Here is a 17,028-nt window from a genome sequence, read left to right as displayed (position 1 = left end):
CGCCGTCGCTTCGCAGCCATTTCTTGTTGGGCTAACTGTTGCCTTCTTCATTTTTAGTGGACCAGTGGTGAGTAGTGGGATTTACCCAATCTCCGTGGCACATAACCGTTTATGATAATGATAGCTTTTCGGTTTGTCGGACAAGAAACGATTTGCTAAATAGCTTCGCTGCTCAAAACACTTGCACGTACCTTTCCCTCGTTGTCGACGCCACTTCCGTCTCCGGCGATGGCGGTGAGGGCGCTGCCAACCTGCTCCAGACTGCTCAGCGTGTCCACGTTCATGATGGAGGACACCGAGCGAACCATCTTGGCGCGAAGCAGGGCCTGCTCCTCCAGCTCTCGATCCAGCACCGAGGGGTCTGCGATAGGAAGACCCCCCTCTCGTGTTACGACGTCGATAGCTGACGTTTTAAGTAGGCCGTAGGGCGAATTACCGGGTCCGCATCGCAAAACTTTCGTCGTATGTCCATCGCTTGAGCATTTTCATCCCTTACAGTCACTTACCACTGTCATTCCTTACAGCGAATATGCGCTGCGTGTCTGGCCACTCATCAACTTAGAACGACAGAATCTATAGTAATAAGGATTCATCGGGCGCGATGTGAAGAAATTTAATGATAATTGTTGGGGTTTAACGTCCCAAAACCAAGATTTGATTATGAGAGGCACCGTAGTGAAGGGCTTCGGAAATTTCGACCACCTGGGGTTCTTTAACGTGCACCTAAATCGAAGCATACGGGCCTCAAGCATTTTCGCCTCCATCGAAAATGCGGCCGCCGCGGCCGGGATTCGATCCTGCGACCTGCGGGTCAGCAGTCGAGCGCCGTAACCGCTATACCACCACGACTGCTTGGTGTGAAGAAACGTATGTTTTATGTTGCTCTTCGTTTTTGTCCGTGTACTTTCTTTTACAAATGTTATGGACCTCGTAAGTGCGATTATTGTTAGACTCATTAGCACCTTTGTAAGGAAAGATTCTGGTACCACGAATTATTTTGCCGGAGGTAACTGGAAATCGCTGGGAGAAAACCGTCGTCCAGGAGTAGACTTCTGACACTGGTTTGAGGGACCTTAGAGAGAAACGCTCAGTCAGCTTAGACTGATAAAAGTATTCACATGAAAGTTTGTTAACTTTGCGTTGATGGAAGCTATATGAGAAGATAAACTGAAAGCCAACCTTCTCGTTCTTGAACTTCGTGCCAAATCCAAGCATTTGACGTCTCATGACTTGGGAACTAATTTACCATTTTAATGCCTCTACACCAGTCTGCCTGTACCGCTCAGTGTAAATGCTGAGCGACAAGATCCCACCTTCTGTTTACTGTGGTGAGCGAATAGCAACACTGTTTACAATGCTATGCAACGCTGGTTGTGCTACAACGTTAAAGGGACACTAAAGAGAAAAACGATTTTTCTCGCATTAGTAAATTACTCTTTCACGATACCAAAATCACCACGCTTGAAAAGCGGGAAACCGCGCAAAAACAAAATGCGGTTGGCGACGCCACCCTGAAATTCCCACACCAGTCGTCGTGACGTCATAGATTTTGACGGTGTTTATTAGGGCCTACGCGTTCTTAATCAGCAAGAGAGAAGCTGATTGTTCTTTGAGAGGGCCAGAGACTTAACATACCAAGTTTCTGAAGCTTTCGTTGGGCCAATGTCGCCAAAATGCAAGAATACACATTGCAATCCGTGACGTCACGTGCAGAGGTTATGGTGCGATGTTTAAAAATTAAAATTGGACATTGATTTTCTCTTCTATCAGTAAACCTATGATGCTGAAATTAACGACAGTAAAGTTTTCAGTGTATAATTTATTAGCATAAACTGATTCATTGTTTCACTTTAGTGCCCCTTTAATCTCCTCCATAAAACGTTTGGACGTTCTGCACTAGCACGGTAGCAACATGGTTCTTCATTGTAGCACTTACATGGTATACACGAACCACTTATAAAAATACCGTATTAACGCGACAGCGTTAAGGAGCTCGTTTCGCAGAAATTTCGGTGTCGGCATGGGTAACGTCGTCGTTGGTTGTGACCGAAAAATCAAGAAAGAAGCAAATAAAATGAATAATAAAAACTCTCGTGTCCGAGTGAGAATCGAACCCAGGCCGTCTGCGTGGGAAGCAAGTGTTCTACCACAGAGCCACGGTATTTTTTTTTTTCGCTCATGGTATTTATTCAACATAGACATGGCTCTTGAACACAATTCAATACAGACAAAGAACTAATATGTTGATTTTGCTCTTATCGCGGCACAATGACGAACTTCTTTGAAACTGCTTCGAAAAAAAAAATGCTCTATGAATGTCGTGTAGTGGAAGGAGTCTCCTTAACGCATGTAATATTACGTGGCAGAATCCTAGAATCGCGCCAGACGTCAAAACATGTGAATTGCGCAACTAGTGGGTGTCTTAAAGGCCCACCCGTTACAAAGCGCTCAGACATACGTAATCATCATCATCATCAGCAGCAGCAGCAAAAGTATAAACAAAGCGAACAGCTGCGTGGGTTCGCGTGTTGCCTTACGGACGCGTAATGGGCCCTTCGCTGATTCGCAAAAGGAATATTATGGCGTAGTGGGCACTTAACAAGTGTACTTGCAGTAGGCATTCTAGGATACTTTGAAAGAGCCAATGTTGCACGCACAGTCGTTCGTTTACTCACGGCATGGTTGAGGCATATACCGAGAGCCGAAGCTAGGCTCGCAATCGAGAAGGCGATGCGCACGAAGCCCGATTACGCTATCGCGTTCTACTCCTGAAAGCGAAGCTCAAGCGTCCTCCAAGTTTTTTTGATGATATATTGGATATAAAAAAACGCCTGGCCTGCGCTGAAACCGCAGCACAGTCACAGCGAAAGCTGGAAGAGTGGCGTTTCTAGAGCCCTTTTAAGCTCTCTTGGGGCTACTAATACAAGTACACTAACAAGGTACCCACTACGCCATAAATCACACTTTTTGTGAAGTTGGGAAGCACCTCATTATTCGTCATTAAGCGCAGAAGCGAGGCACCAGCTACACGACTGTAAGGCATTATGCGCACTTTGTTGATGATGTGCCTGATGACGATGAAGAATTATGGCGGAGTCCTTTGTAATGAGTTGGAAGCATTCAACAACCCACTCGTTGCGCAATTCGCATTGTGTGACGCCTGGTTACAGAATTCGCGTTGTGCGACGCTTGGTGCTTATTTTACTCTTCCACCACGCTACATTACACATGTTAATGTGGTTCCTTCCCGAGATGAAGCCTGCATAGGACCTTTTTGCAACGCAGTTTCAAGCACCGGCATGGCTCAGAGGTTGAATACTGGGCTCCCACGCAGAGGGTCCAGGTTCAAACCTCGTTCCATCCTGGACTTTTTTTTCTTATTTTGTTTTTTTTTATTTCGAGCGACAGTGGTTACGGACACCGGCGGCGGCGGCGGCGGACAACTACGGCGCCAAAAACGGCCGCTGAAATGATCTCATAACAGCTTTCGCTGTAAAATGCGAAACCACTGCACCGTGAGCTTTTTTATGTGAGGTAAGTCGCTGAACGCAATGTTCTTTTGAGCCGCAATATCCATTATAACAATACTAGATCTGTCTGCTGGATGCCTGCGCGGAAATACAGCGTAGCTTATATTTTTCCTTAAGCGGCCCCTAAACCACCTCCGATAATATTTCAACATTTCAAGTAAACGCGCGCATCGAGTTCAGAATGCCGTCACGATCAACAGTGCGAAACGCGACTGCACTAGATGCCGCGGGCGCGCCAAGAAAAAAAAAGAAAATTGGGGGACCCATAAGCTTCGCCTTTAAGAGTTGAACGCGATAGCGAAATCCGGCCCCTAGTGCGCACTTCAACCACTAAGTGCATACTTATTAATGTGTATTGTTACACACACACACGCACACACGCGCGCGAATTTTACAGGCTTTCGATCTAAAGCAAGAGTCGCATGGCCAAGATATACGCCGCGCGCCGGCCCTCTCGGATGCCATGAAATGTCGAGACATATTTCTCACAATGCCTCACAGATGGCAGCACATTATCTAGCGTTTGCTGCGTTTGCTTGATATGTTTTCCTCTAGATGGACATAGTTGTCCATTTTTAGAGCTGTTTCAAAGTCCGTGTGTGTATTTAGCGGCGATGGCTGCACTATCCCGGCGTTTTTCGACGTAGTTTGATGGCCTCGCGAATGTGCCTACCGTATGGGCTCGTTTTCGTCGTGACACCTGCCGAACAAAATGCGTCGAGACTCCTTTCACTACATGACATTTATGTAGTGTTTTTGTCCGAAGTAGCAACATCGTGGCTTTGTGGTAAGACACCTGCTTGCCACGCGAACGGCCCGGGTTCGATCCTCATTGGGACCGAAGATTTTATCGTTAATTTTATTTGCTACTTTCTCGATTTTTCGCTCACGGATGATTTTTCGCTCACAACCAACGGTGCCGACGCCGACAGCGGAATTTCTGCGACACGAGCTCTCTAACGCTACCGCGTTAAAAAGGAATAATGCCTTGTCCTCTCCGGGCCTTTCGGTATCCCCAGTGTTGACAGTGACGTGCCCACTCACGCCTGGTAATGTCAGAAAGAAAAAGAACCTGTTTGTCTGCTCGCAGGTACGCGCGCTCGTCACTCTTCCTCCTCGCACTGTGAGGAGGAGTACTCGGCCTGGAGGAGAGACGAGCCGATGAACAGATCGTAGCAAAGGAAAGAGCGAAACGAGGCAGGGCCGCTTTTGGATAATCAAACGCGTGTAACTCCGCTATTACGGCACCGCTTCGAAAAATTCTCGTGGCTACGTGTTTGCTGAAGACTCGTTCACAGCTGTAACACCACAACTAAATTTCGAGCTCTGGTTGGTTTAGTTAAGAGCTTCTTCAATATGGAAAGGCTCCATCCTGCTGCCAGAATTTGGAGCTTTGACAAATGGCGCAAAACTGCTGCCGTGTAAATTTGTTAACAGCGCGGTGCCGTTGTCTCGTTGGAGTCAAGGTCTTTTTTTTTTTTTCAATTTATTATTAAAGACTAGGGGTGTGCGAATATTCGAAAGTTTCGAATATTCGTCGAATATTACATTCGAAATATTCGTATTCGATCCGAAAATCGGGTATTCGAAAAGTTTCGAATATTCGATAACTTCGAATAGTCGAAAAATTCGAATATGCGATTCGATTATCATGCATAAAATAACTCGTCTTCCACATTTCTGCTGCGTTCGTATCAATAAAAACGTTGCCGAGAGGAGCGATAAACATCGTAAGTACACGGAGGCACGATATCTGCCTGCGACGAGCGCCCCAATACGTACGATTTATTGCTGGTGCATCTCCGACGTGCAGCGCTCTTGGCGATCATGTAACCGTACATTTTCAATATTATACGGCCGTAACGTGCCGCACTACCACTCATTCACTATGCGGGACCACTTCTGAAGAAAGACAGAGCCACTTCCGTTCCAACGAGCGTGCCTTTTCAGTAGCAGGGGGGAGGGGGTTGTCTCTGTTACAAGGGAGCGCCTGCTGCCTGATCATGTGCAGCAACTCATATTTCTTCACGATAACATGTAGTCATTACTTTCATTGTGCCGTGATATTTGCTTGTGTTGTGATGTGCATTGTGCTAGCCTGGACATTGTGTTCTGGAGATAGCAGTGTGTGTTGCCAGTCAGGCTGTTAATGTTTTTTTTTTTTCAAATAGCTACATGTTAAATAAAATATCGTTACTGTGGAGGCATTTTTCCTTTGATATTCGATATTCGATTCGATATTCGAAAGTGGATATTCGTATTCGATTCGTATTCGAAAAATTTGATATTCGCACACCCCTATTAAAGACGATAGTCTTTCTTGGGATACTTAAACGGAGAAATTTTGGTCTGTCTTTCTGTTTGTCGGCACGTCACTCGATTCAGCCACTCGGCCAAAGTTGAACCACTTGCCCAAGGGCCAGCCATCGTGAACGGCTGACTAGGTTCATACTTGTGTACATTGTTGATCAAAAAGCAAACATTACGCATATCTGAGGCGCAACACACTAGGTAAGTATTAGGTGGTGTGTTCCTTTAATAGAAAATACATAGATACGTAATTCTAGAGACCATAGTTTCTTAAGCTGCGCTGAAAATGCGACTGCGCCGAAACTTGGCTTCCTCCGTGCTCTCTGCACGAGCTCATTGTTGTGTTTCGGTTTCGGTTCAGTATTGCACTGTACGAATGCCATGGGGCGCCGCTCTGGCATTCCTGCTTTACCCAGGCGACGTGAATATAAAAGAGTGTGTGGAGAGTACTCGTTGAGTGCGGACGTTTCTTCTGCTTCGGCGCTTCGCGCCAAACCGCGTGTTCGGGCTGGCTGGCGTCCCCGCCGGTCGCGTTGGTCACCGCCGGTCTTCGCCTGCTGCTGCGCCGGGACTACCAGCCCGCAACACAGCATCCACGTTTCCCGACGTATTGCCAGATGGCGTTCATATCTCACGCAGCGCCTCTTCTATCGTCTTTAGACGACATTTGCAGCGAAGCACGCAGATACGCGGCCAATTTTTATTTTCAAAATCAGAAAAATAACGATGTTGTCGAAATTGGACAAAAAGCCTCGAAATTGGGCTTGAAAGCATCTACCGACCATTATATTTGACACAGCAGTACAAAAGACGATACTAAGTTACCATTATACAAAAGAATATATATCAAACGATCGACGAAGTACTGTCAAGGTGACACGTCATACGAGTACAACAGTTTCACCAAAGAAAACGGAAAAAGGAACAATATGAAAAAAATCTCAGTCATGACGCGATAAGGGCTGAGTAGCGTGTACAATATAAGCAAGTGATTCAATAAGCTAAGCGTGACGCACAAAATTCCACGCTTAAAGTATGAAACCTGCGATGAACAGTCAGCATGCGATATCCTCCATGGCATCAGCAGCTTCTGTTGCGGTGTCACATTGCACTGTTTCTCGAATACTCCGGCTGTAGCCATACTATATATGGGATACTTCAGAGAGCCCTACCTGAATAGTTTATCTCGTTCTCAAGCTCGTCGGGCAGGCGGACGTTCATAAGCGATGAGATGGCCTGCGACATCTGGTTCATGCGAGCCTGGTCCCCGGCGGCATCCGCGTTGTCCAGCGAACGCTCGCCGAGGTACCGCTCGAAATCTTGCTTGGTGGGCAGGTACGTCTGCGTGAGAGTGAGCGAGGGAGCGAAAACTTTATTGAAGATGCACAAAAAAATTGCACTTCTCCTTTTGGAAACGCGCCGAATGGGACGGCCGTAGGAACAGCGCGTTGGCAGATAATCGTAGAGGCCACGCATTACTAGTAAGTGAGTGAGTGAGTGAGTGAGTGAGTGAGTGAGTGAGTGAGTGAGTGAGTGAGTGAGTGAGTGAGTGAGTGAGTGAGTGAGTGAGTGAGTGAGTGAGTGAGTGAGCGGAGTGAGTGAGTGAGTAGTGAGTGAGCGAGTGAGTGATGTGAAGTGAGTGGTTCGAGTGAGTGAGTGATGGTTGAGTGAAGTGAGTGGGAGTGGAAAGTAAGTAAGTGAGTAAAGTAAGTAAGTAATTAAGTGAGTGAGTAAGTGAGTGAGTAAGCGAGTGAGTGAGTGAGTAAGTGAGTGAGTGAGTAAGTAAGTAAAGTAAGTAAAGTAAGTAAAGTAAAGTAAGTAAAGTAAGTAAAGTAAGTAAGTAAGTAAGTAAGTAAGCAAGTAAGTGAGTGAGTGAGTGAGTGAGTAAAGTAAGTAAGTAATTAAGTAATTAAGTGAGTGAGTGAGTAAGCGAGTGAGTGAGTGAGATAGTGAGAGAGTGAGAGAGTGAGTGAGTAAAGTAAGTAAGTAAGTAGAGGAGGTAAGTAAGTAAGTAAAGTAAGCAGATAAGTAAGTGAGTGAGTGAGCGAGTAAAGTAAGTAAGTAGAGTAAGTAAGTGAGTGAGTGAGTGAGTAAAGTAAGTAATTAAGTAATTAAGTGAGTGAGTGAGTAAGCGAGTGAGTGAGTGAGAGAGTGAGTGAGTAAAGTAAGTAAGTAGAGGAGGTAAGTAAGTAAAGTAAGCAGATAAGTAAGTGAGTGAGTGAGCGAGTAAAGTAAGTAAGTAGAGTAAGTAAGTAAAGTAAGTAGGTAAGTGAGTGAGTGAGTGAGTGAGTGAGTGAGTGAGTGAGTGAGTGAGTGAGTGGGTAAGTAAGTAAGTAAGTAAGTGAGTGAGTGAGTGAGTGAGTGAGTGAGTGAGTGAGTGAGTGAGTGAGTGAGTGAGTGAGTGAGTAAGTAAGTAAGTAAAGTAAGTAGGTGTGAGTGAGTGAGTGAGTGAGTGAGTGAGTGAGTGAGTGGGTAAGTAAGTGAGTGAGTGAGTGAGTGAGTGAGTGAGTGAGTGAGTGAGTGAGTGAGTGAGTGAGTGAGTGAGTGAGTGAGTGAGTGAGTGAGTGAGTGAGTGAGTGAGTGAGTGAGACACTGATCTGCTATGCCAACATTGATATATTGAAAGCTGTGGAGACGACCAGGAGAGCACCCAGACGTGAGCGGCTAGACAGATAGATAGGTAGATAGAAACGGCCAAAGTGCCTGAGGTTCGCTAAGAAATGCTTCGCAATTAAAATATTATATTGGCATGGAATGGCACGAATGCATGACTAACATAAATGATAACTCGTGACATCAATAATATGATATGACGTCACAATTAACGATAATACCCGGACTGGATATGCGGTTTTTAGCCACACGTAGTAAGAAAGCACGGTGTAAGAAAGAAAGAAAGAAAGAAAGAAAGAAAGAAAGAAAGAAAGAAAGAAAGAAAGAAAGAAAGAAAGAAAGAAAGACTCATGCGTGAGCCGTGGCAAAGTGTAGTATACACTCTAGCCAGGGAAGTGAACCAAACGTTACGGGCTACCGCCGTTGAAGACACTCAAATGCAGCATTAAATTAAGGTTGTTTAAATTCTTTTTTTGAAGCTAGAAACTCCTGAGCGTTGTCTTGGGCATATATTTAGCTGGTTTCGAAGATCTTAAATGAAAAGATGTGAAGGAATTTTGAAGATAATTATCGTGAATCACACAAGGTGTGGTCGCTCAATCAGTTAATTAGATATTCAGAGAAATTCTGCGACCAACTTAGGGAAAGTACGGAGGCTTTTCAGTATGGGATGTGCTTGGAGTGCGTTTGAACATTCGGCTCCATTTGCGTTCCCACTGGAAGGTCATGCCAGTCTAGTAGGTTGCGTGAACACCTCGTGTTCTGAACACGTCTTAAGTAAAGCACCGATTGTTTTATGTGTGTAAGCATTTCTATGCCGACTCAAGGAGAAAACCGGCTCTCCCTCTGTCACGTTAGACGACGGATGTACAGCACAGAATAATTTTTACAGCGATGCTGTATACCTCTACCAGCCAACGGTTTCCTCTCCATGAGCTGAAAAACGCGTGGGCAAAAAAATTGGGCCATCTCCCCGAAGGGAACCCTGATGGGATGCGAAGCAGCAGCGTTGCGCACGGGTGGCGTCACGGGTGGCGTCACGGGTTGAACGGCGCTAACGCGGGTGCTGCGGTGAGCGCTGAAAGCTTTGTTTGAAGCGAAACTCGGTGTAGCGTTTACTGGTGTAAACGTTTGTTTGAAACGAAGACACGGGAGGCGAGCGGGCGTTGGAGCCGGCAGCTGCGGGCGCTCCGGCGGGCGAGTGATGTACGCTCGCACCTGCGAGGCAAGCGTGCGAGGGGAGCGTGACGTCAATGCCCAGCCGCGGCGTGACCTACTTGGCACCGCTCCAACACCTGCGCCGAGGGAAGCGCGTTGCCTCGCGTTTGTGCGGACGGAGGGACAGCGTTACACAGGCTAGTCAAAGAGCTGCTTCGCATCTAAAAAAAACAAAACGCCAGGCTCCTAAACCACCAACTGACGCTCGCGCGCTCCTTGCTTTTTCACCTCGAACGCTGAGGAAGGGCATTCGGAGAGGTGGACGGACGAGCCGACGAACGCGTTCTCTGTGGACTCGTGCAGAACAGCAACGCCAGCAACTAAACTTCGACCTCTGGTTGGTTTAGGGGCCCTTTAACAATTGCAGGCAAACGGTACATCTTTCTTTGCAATCAGGCATACAGCACAGATCACTGTAGTCATTTCAATAAAGAAAACCACAAAACAAGCATCAAAGCCGCATGATGGATGATAAGGCGCCTGTGAACAATGGGAACACCCTCCCACGCGTTCCAGGTAAGGATTAGGTTGCACCGTTGTTCAAAAACCATAGCGCAGAAAAGAACACGGGACAAGAAAGAGACCAGGACGGGTCTCCCATTTATATGAATACTCTAAATGAATACTGTCCTGGTCTCTTTCTTGTCCCGTGTTCTTTTTTTGCGCAATGGTTTGTGAACAACGATGAAGAACCAGCACGCCCAAACGTTCTCCCTTCCGATTAGGGTGCCTCTGCTTCGCACTTCACACGAGGGCTTCGAATGACGTCAAACGGCACTTCCTTCTCCCCGCGTGTGTTTCCCGCTTTCCTATACAAAAGGAGACCCATCTAGCAACTCATTCAGTTCATTCTAATACTGTCATGGGTAGACCACGGAAATTAAAATACACCCAAGAACAGCGTGAATACAATGCTCGACGTCATTATGTTTTGCGCATCACTCGTGTTTTCGTCGCCGATGGTCAATTTGCGCGTTTGATGAAGCATCTAAGGCTTTGATAATCGGCCTTAATAAAATAAGCGCGTCTTATCGTAGCAGCGACACTCACCAATATGGTGGTCATGTTGACGCGCGTGGTGGCTCCTTCCTTGTCCTTGACGTCGGCGCCCACCTGGAACTCGCCGTAGGGCAGCACCAGGGTGACTTCGCTGTCCGGACCGTACGTCAGGAAGGTCAACGCCCCGTTGGCCACGTTGCGCACTGCGAGGTCGCCACCAAGCAAGCAAGCAAAAAAAAGTCCATGTAGACAAACATAATACCTCGGCGGAAGTAAGAAGAGCATTACGCTCGCTTTTAATAGACAGCTATAAACGTAATTGCTCCACAGAACGTTTTTGTTTTCATGGTTCTAAAATTATGAAAATATGGTATGTACTCATATTCATATTTTAAAGCGCGGAACTGAAATGACGAGGATGTGACGGGGAGTGACACGCACCAACAAGGCCAAATATCTACCCTTGCCAAATGGTATGCACGTTCCGTCGAAATTATATCGATGACATCAATGGGTCGCATGTGTACCAATGAACATTTTTTTATTATATGAATAGATGTTAGTGTGCTCCTTTATACATGTAATATACATTTTAAAAGCGAAGCTGTTCTTAATCGACCCTTTGCCTTCAGCAATGCTTCAACTTGGGCTGCTTGGTACGGCATTCTAATGTTGCGCTGAGCTAAATGCACGAAGGGCTAACGAAAAAAGAGGAGAGAACAAGTGGTGCGCAATGGAGACAATGGAAGACAGGAAAAGTTTTGCGCACCACTTGTCCTGTCCTCTTTTTTTGTTAGTCCCAGTGGCGCAGCCGGGGGGGGGGGGGGGGGGGGCACACCGGGCCAGTGACCCCCCCCCCCCCAAATTTTTTTTGCCATAGCATACAGAGCAGACAATGACACTCGACCACATCTGCCTGACCGGCTCCCACTGCAGATCAAGGAGGTGCGCCCCCCCCCCCCCCCCCCCAAAAAAAAAAAAGTTCTGCCTACGCCCCTAGTTAGTCCGTCGTGCATTTTGCTCAGCGCAACTACATTAGAAGACCTTCTGCCATGCGTGGCGTATTTTGCTCTGCTCGCGCGGTCTTGAGGTGAGCGTGAGGCTCGCCGGAGAGGGTGAGCCAATGGGAGGCGCGCCTGGAGTGGCGAGGGTGAGGGTCGATGGGAAGCGCGTTAGAACGCGGCTACAGTGAAGTATTGTAGTACACTATAACGCAACTGTCTGCTAGGACTAGGCTCCTGTGCGGCCGTAAATGAGCTTATCGTCGCCCGATAGCTTAACATAGAGTGTGAAATAATGAGCAAAAATACAACGCAGAAATACATAAAAATAGTTGCAAAACATAGAAATACCAGTCCATCGTCCCGAATGAAGAGAAATGGGAACATAATGTCCTGTTTTATTTCTGCAGCCTTGGGCACTAGCAAAGAAACAACACGGGGTTCGTTGAACTACAACTTACTTGGTATAGTGGTATAGGCATATATTTATGAATAGTTCATAAATGGCTGGGCTCAACACCACTGCGGCATATCAGAAATGGCGTCGTGTTACGTCGCCGAAGTGCAGGGGCGTAGCCAGAAATTTTTTTCGGGGGAGGGGGGGGGGGTTCAACCATACTTTATGTATGCTTGTGCGTGCGTTTGTATCTGCGCGTGTATATATACGCAAGCAAAACTGAAAAATATCGGGGGGGTTTGAACCCCCCCCCCCCTGGCTACGCCCCTGCCAAAGTGGGCGTAGTCAGGATAGCGGGCTATGCCTACCTCTCTTGGCTGCCGAGAAGGGTAGGAAGGCCGAGCGAGAAATCGAAACTAACCGAAACTAACCGAAGCGGGTCGTTCTATACCCTATAACTTCCTTATTACTGCAATTATTCGTAAAATTCTTGCGGCGGCATGTTCACACCGTACAAGTGCGCAGTTATAGCTTCATAACACATTTTGGAGCACGCGGTTGTTTACTGGCCCTTTAAGGTGAAACGAGTGATCCATGCCTCACCCCAGAAGGCAAAAAATTCAATGTCCAGTCCCTCGGGGTCGGTCCATTCCGAGCACGAGGCCTTGAACTTGTCCATGAGGGCGCGTCCTTCCTGCGGCTCGAAGGAGCAAATGCCGTTTTCGGGAGGCTTGTTGATGTGCAGGAACAGGTCCGAGATGCCGCTGACGCCCCACTGGTTGGTAACAGTCAGGCGAGCCACGAAGTCGCCGAATGTTGGGTAGTACACCTTGAAGAACTCGTCCGACAGTGCCATCTTTTGCTCCGTGGCGCCTGCGCAGGAAAGTGGCCAGAAAAATTCTACGGGGTGTCCAACACTATGGTTAAGAGGAAGGCGAAAGCCTTAGCGCCGATGCATTAAAGATTGACACGTATACATTTCGCTTTATATGTGGCACAGACATGCGGCCGATGTTTGTGGCCGATGACACAAACTACTGGGCCCGGCTACAGCGTCTCCTTTAGATCCTTTTTCCAACACCCCTTCACTCCATCGGGTGCCTACTAACGGCCGCCTGCATACGCGTGAGTGCCGCTCACCGACTAGGTAGTCCCTGGCATCCTCCAGGTACACCTCTGTGAGATTGTCGCTGCCGAACACCTCCCAGCTGTAGATCATCTCCCCGTCACAGTTTTCGATGCAGAGCCCGATGAGGCCTACGCGAACAGGGTTGATCTTCTGGCCGATAGGGTCGTTGGGGTAGCAAAGCTTTTCCGTCTGGCACCTGCACAGTTCAGCTTGATGATGTCTGAGATCTGATCGCCCAGAGAACAAGTATCGCCAAACAGGCCCGGGAAATGGTAGTTAATTAGTGGACGGTATTATGAACAAAAAATTAATGTTATGCGGCTGTACAGAAGCCCAGGGATTACACATATAGAAATACCCAACGAACTGGACGGGGAAGCGCCTTCTGTTATAGCTCGATTGCTAGAGCATCGGATGCGTAATTCCAAGGCTGTCGGTTCGGATCCCACCGTCTGAAAGGGTAATTTTTCGTCCACTTTAATTCATTCCAACTCACGTCGTTATTCCTACACTACAGTAAAAGACAACAATTAATGGCAGCTATGCTTTCCCTGGCCTTATTGTCTGTTGGACTCATTTGGTTGTGTCTAACAACGAAACGAGACCCTCGAAGAAATTCCGCTTTCGTTCATGCTAAACCAGGATATTGTACCAGAATGTCAACGAATCAGTAACTCTACCAACTTACCAGGGTCCCTTACACAGGGGCCCTGGTAAGTTAGAAGAGCTGCCGACTGAGGTAAGTTCTCTACTGAATGCTACCGTTACAGTATATAGCGTAGCCTCTAGTGATAGAAAATGCGCTGCGAATTTACAGTGTAGTTAAACTTGTCCATGACAGCCTTGGGCTTTCACTGTAAATAAGCGCAATAAGCAAACTCCGCACATTTCGCTTAATATGTCATTAACAGCTTCCTGGGCTTGCGTCGCATCAGCGGGCTTGCTCGTGAATTCGTAATTCACACGTTGTTTTCTTTTCTATGCCTTCGTCGTTTGCTTATTGATACAGCTGCTGGCACTTGTCCGATTACTTACTTATTAGAAATAAAAATAAACGAAGTAGTTGTCGCAGTTTTCTGGCGGTGGTTGCCACTTTCAATTGGTTGTTTGTAAAAATAAAGAAAGAAAGTCTTCTTTTTGGCAAGTTCTATTTTGAAAGTTCTCATTTAACAGAGCACGTGAATATCTGATACAAAAGTGCGATACGCACTCACGACGTAGTCCATTCAGTACTCATCACAAATGCAAGCATAAAAAAAAAACCTAGGGAGGGGTCATGTAGGGAAGGGTGTTTCAGCTCCACTAGCGTGAAACCTGGGAAGGGGTGAAGCATGCAGTGTGCACCAGTGCTTCCCGCAGTAAAATCTTTACTCTTTATTGCTTTACTCGCCACCGGTTCACTAACGCACCATCCCTTTGCAGGTATGCTTCAAGAAGTGGTGTTTCTAATAGATGACTTTACCACAGAGATGCACGTTAGTGTCTCTGGTTTTACATAAGAAACTTGAGCGCTTTGGTAAATTTCTTCTGGGATTCTGACACCGCTGCTAAGCCATACATAATGTTTGAATTTCGAAGAGGGCCCTCCTCGCCCTCTTCAAAGTTCTGATGGAGGGGGTGTTTTACAGAAAATAAATAATGACAATAGGTGTTTTTCTAAAGTAGTTAGAGCCTTCAGGAATGCCCCCCCCCCACCCCCCCAAAAAAAGGGAAAAAGTCCTGTCTACGGGCCTGCCGTATGGTATGGCCGAAATAACACCGGTGTCAAACGTTCACTGTTGATCGCGATCGGGCCTGGTCCGGATCGAATGTCCTTATCATGACTGGGTTCTTTAAGCAAGCTGCAGAAGGGAGCCGATTACAATCGAGCATGATCAGGATCAGGCTTAATCCCGATTCGCATTGCACCATGCCACACCGGTATAACAGAGCTTTAGCTTCAACACCTTTGCTTCGAAAGCACGTTCAGGATTGATGTCTCTTATGCCAGATATGCCGCTAACCAAACACTTACTGGACGCTGATGGAAGGTGGTACTTTCTCCATGAGGACAAGTTGTATGGCTCCCCAAGACGGCGGTCGATCTGGCTTCTCCAATTTCGCCAGTATTTCATAGGTGGCGTTAGGCTTGTAGAACACTATGGTGCTCCACTCGAGGTCTCCACCACTGATGTTGATCCGGCCTGCGGAGAGGATGAGAGGTGAATCCGTAGCCTAACGCAGGTTAAGCGTGGTCATTGTAAAATTGCGCTAGACCACAAGTGAAAACACAGCCTAAGTCAAAACATTGCAAAAAGGAACTCACAGTGTCCCTTATGAATTCCCCTAAAACAACTCGAAGGTGAAAGCCCCCTTTTTCTTCTGAGTCGACGTACTTTGACTTCTGAGTCAACGCTTTGATTATCGTCATATATGGCCACAGTCACGCTTGCACTCGCATAATTTTGTATGGCGCTCGCTCCCCTATAGACGTCACGTGATCTTTTTCGCTTCACTTTTGTCGCGCCAGCTTTTAATCGATAATAAATAATTGCCGGGATTTTACGCGCCATGACCACGACACGATTATGAGGCACGTCGTTCGACCACCAGCAGTGTTCTCTAACGTGCACCTAAACCTATCAGCACACGCGTGTTCTTTCCATTTCGACCCCATCCACCGTAGCCGAGAATCGAACCCGTGCCCTCGAGCTTAGTAATGCGACACTCTACGTGGTAAGCTATACCACGGCGGGTCCCAGATTTTAGTTCAAGGCCACGTTCGCAAGAAACATAGAATGCTTTCGCCTTTAAAAAAAATATAATAATAATAATAAAAACTCGTCAAAAAATGAGGTTCCGCAAACAAACGCGAGCACCTGGTCCCGTGCCGAAGCAGCCTCCCCGGTCCTCCATGTCTTCGGCAGCGAGGAAGCCGGCCACGTCGAAGTCGTGACCCTTGGCGGTGATGTTTTCTAAGCTGCGCAATCGGTGGTACAGAGGCTCGGTCACGTTCTGCTCGTCGTCCGGCACGGTCCGGTTGATGACCTCGTTGGGAACGCGGCGGCAGAACCACGTCACGCTGAAGTTCTGCGGCACAAGGCAAACTCTTGTTACCGCACTAAAACAGCCAGCTGGGTACCTCAGTACAACTTTATGGAGAAGGTTGACAGGGCGAACGTCGGGAAACTCTGATAGAATGCATGTGCTAAAACGCACGTGTGTGCTTGCGCGTGCGTGCGTGCACACGTGTGTATGTGCGCGTGTTAAACGCTTTTATACTGCGTCTTTGTACCGTGTCACTCTTCAACAGCGGTGCTGTTTAAGCTTGACAAACCCCCGATTCGCCTCGTCGGATATCATCGTGAGCGCGTGCAACGCAGCGACTCGGCCGGCGCGCGTCCTCTTCTTCATCTTCTGCTTCGCTCGCAGAACACGTGCGTCCAGCGTGCGCTCTCCCGCTGCGCCGATTTGTCCGACGTGGGATGCAATAACTGAGATGGCCGAGGGAAAGAGTACAGAGAGAGAGAAAGGAAGATACAAAGACAGGGAAAGAAATATACACAAAAAGAGATACAAAGAGCAGACAGCGAAACAGAAAGAGAAAGAAAAAGAGAGAGAAACAATGAAAGAAAAAAAAGGAAATAGAGAGAGAGAGATAGAAAGAAAGAGGAAGCGAGAAATAGAGAAATATAAAAAAAGGGAAGAAAGAGAAAAATACAGAAAGAGGGAGAAAGAGATAAAGAAAGAAATAGAAAGAAACATATAAAAAGAGCTAGAAAAACAGAGAGAAAGAGGAAGGAAGAAAGAGAAACGAGCAAGTCCTCCATTCTTGGTTCCAGCCTTGCGCCA

The 17,028-nt window shown here is 47.2% G+C and overlaps 2 protein-coding genes across 2 annotated transcripts in view; one reads left to right on the top strand and one right to left on the bottom strand.

Annotated features, from left to right (window-relative positions):
• Positions 1-17,028, top strand: part of LOC119400492 (motile sperm domain-containing protein 2) — a 200,481-nt gene that overhangs the window by 68,857 nt on the left and 114,596 nt on the right. The window lies entirely within an intron of this gene.
• The window catches only part of LOC119399241 (uncharacterized), an 84,145-nt gene that overhangs the window by 39,962 nt on the left and 27,155 nt on the right, over positions 1-17,028 (bottom strand). Inside the window, exons 17-23 of the mRNA XM_037666058.2 lie at positions 16,056-16,266; positions 15,212-15,380; positions 13,209-13,393; positions 12,672-12,941; positions 10,722-10,873; positions 7,013-7,181; positions 192-361 (exon numbers count right to left, since the gene is read on the bottom strand). Coding sequence (XP_037521986.1) covers positions 192-361; positions 7,013-7,181; positions 10,722-10,873; positions 12,672-12,941; positions 13,209-13,393; positions 15,212-15,380; positions 16,056-16,266 — 1,326 coding nt within the window. The remainder of the gene's footprint in view (positions 1-191; positions 362-7,012; positions 7,182-10,721; positions 10,874-12,671; positions 12,942-13,208; positions 13,394-15,211; positions 15,381-16,055; positions 16,267-17,028) is intronic.

This window comes from Rhipicephalus sanguineus, chromosome 7 (assembly GCF_013339695.2).
Source record: "Rhipicephalus sanguineus isolate Rsan-2018 chromosome 7, BIME_Rsan_1.4, whole genome shotgun sequence".
Lineage (NCBI taxonomy): Eukaryota > Metazoa > Arthropoda > Arachnida > Ixodida > Ixodidae > Rhipicephalus > Rhipicephalus sanguineus.
The sequence above is the reverse complement of the archived record's forward strand: the minus strand, read 5'-3'. Positions and strand labels throughout refer to the sequence as shown.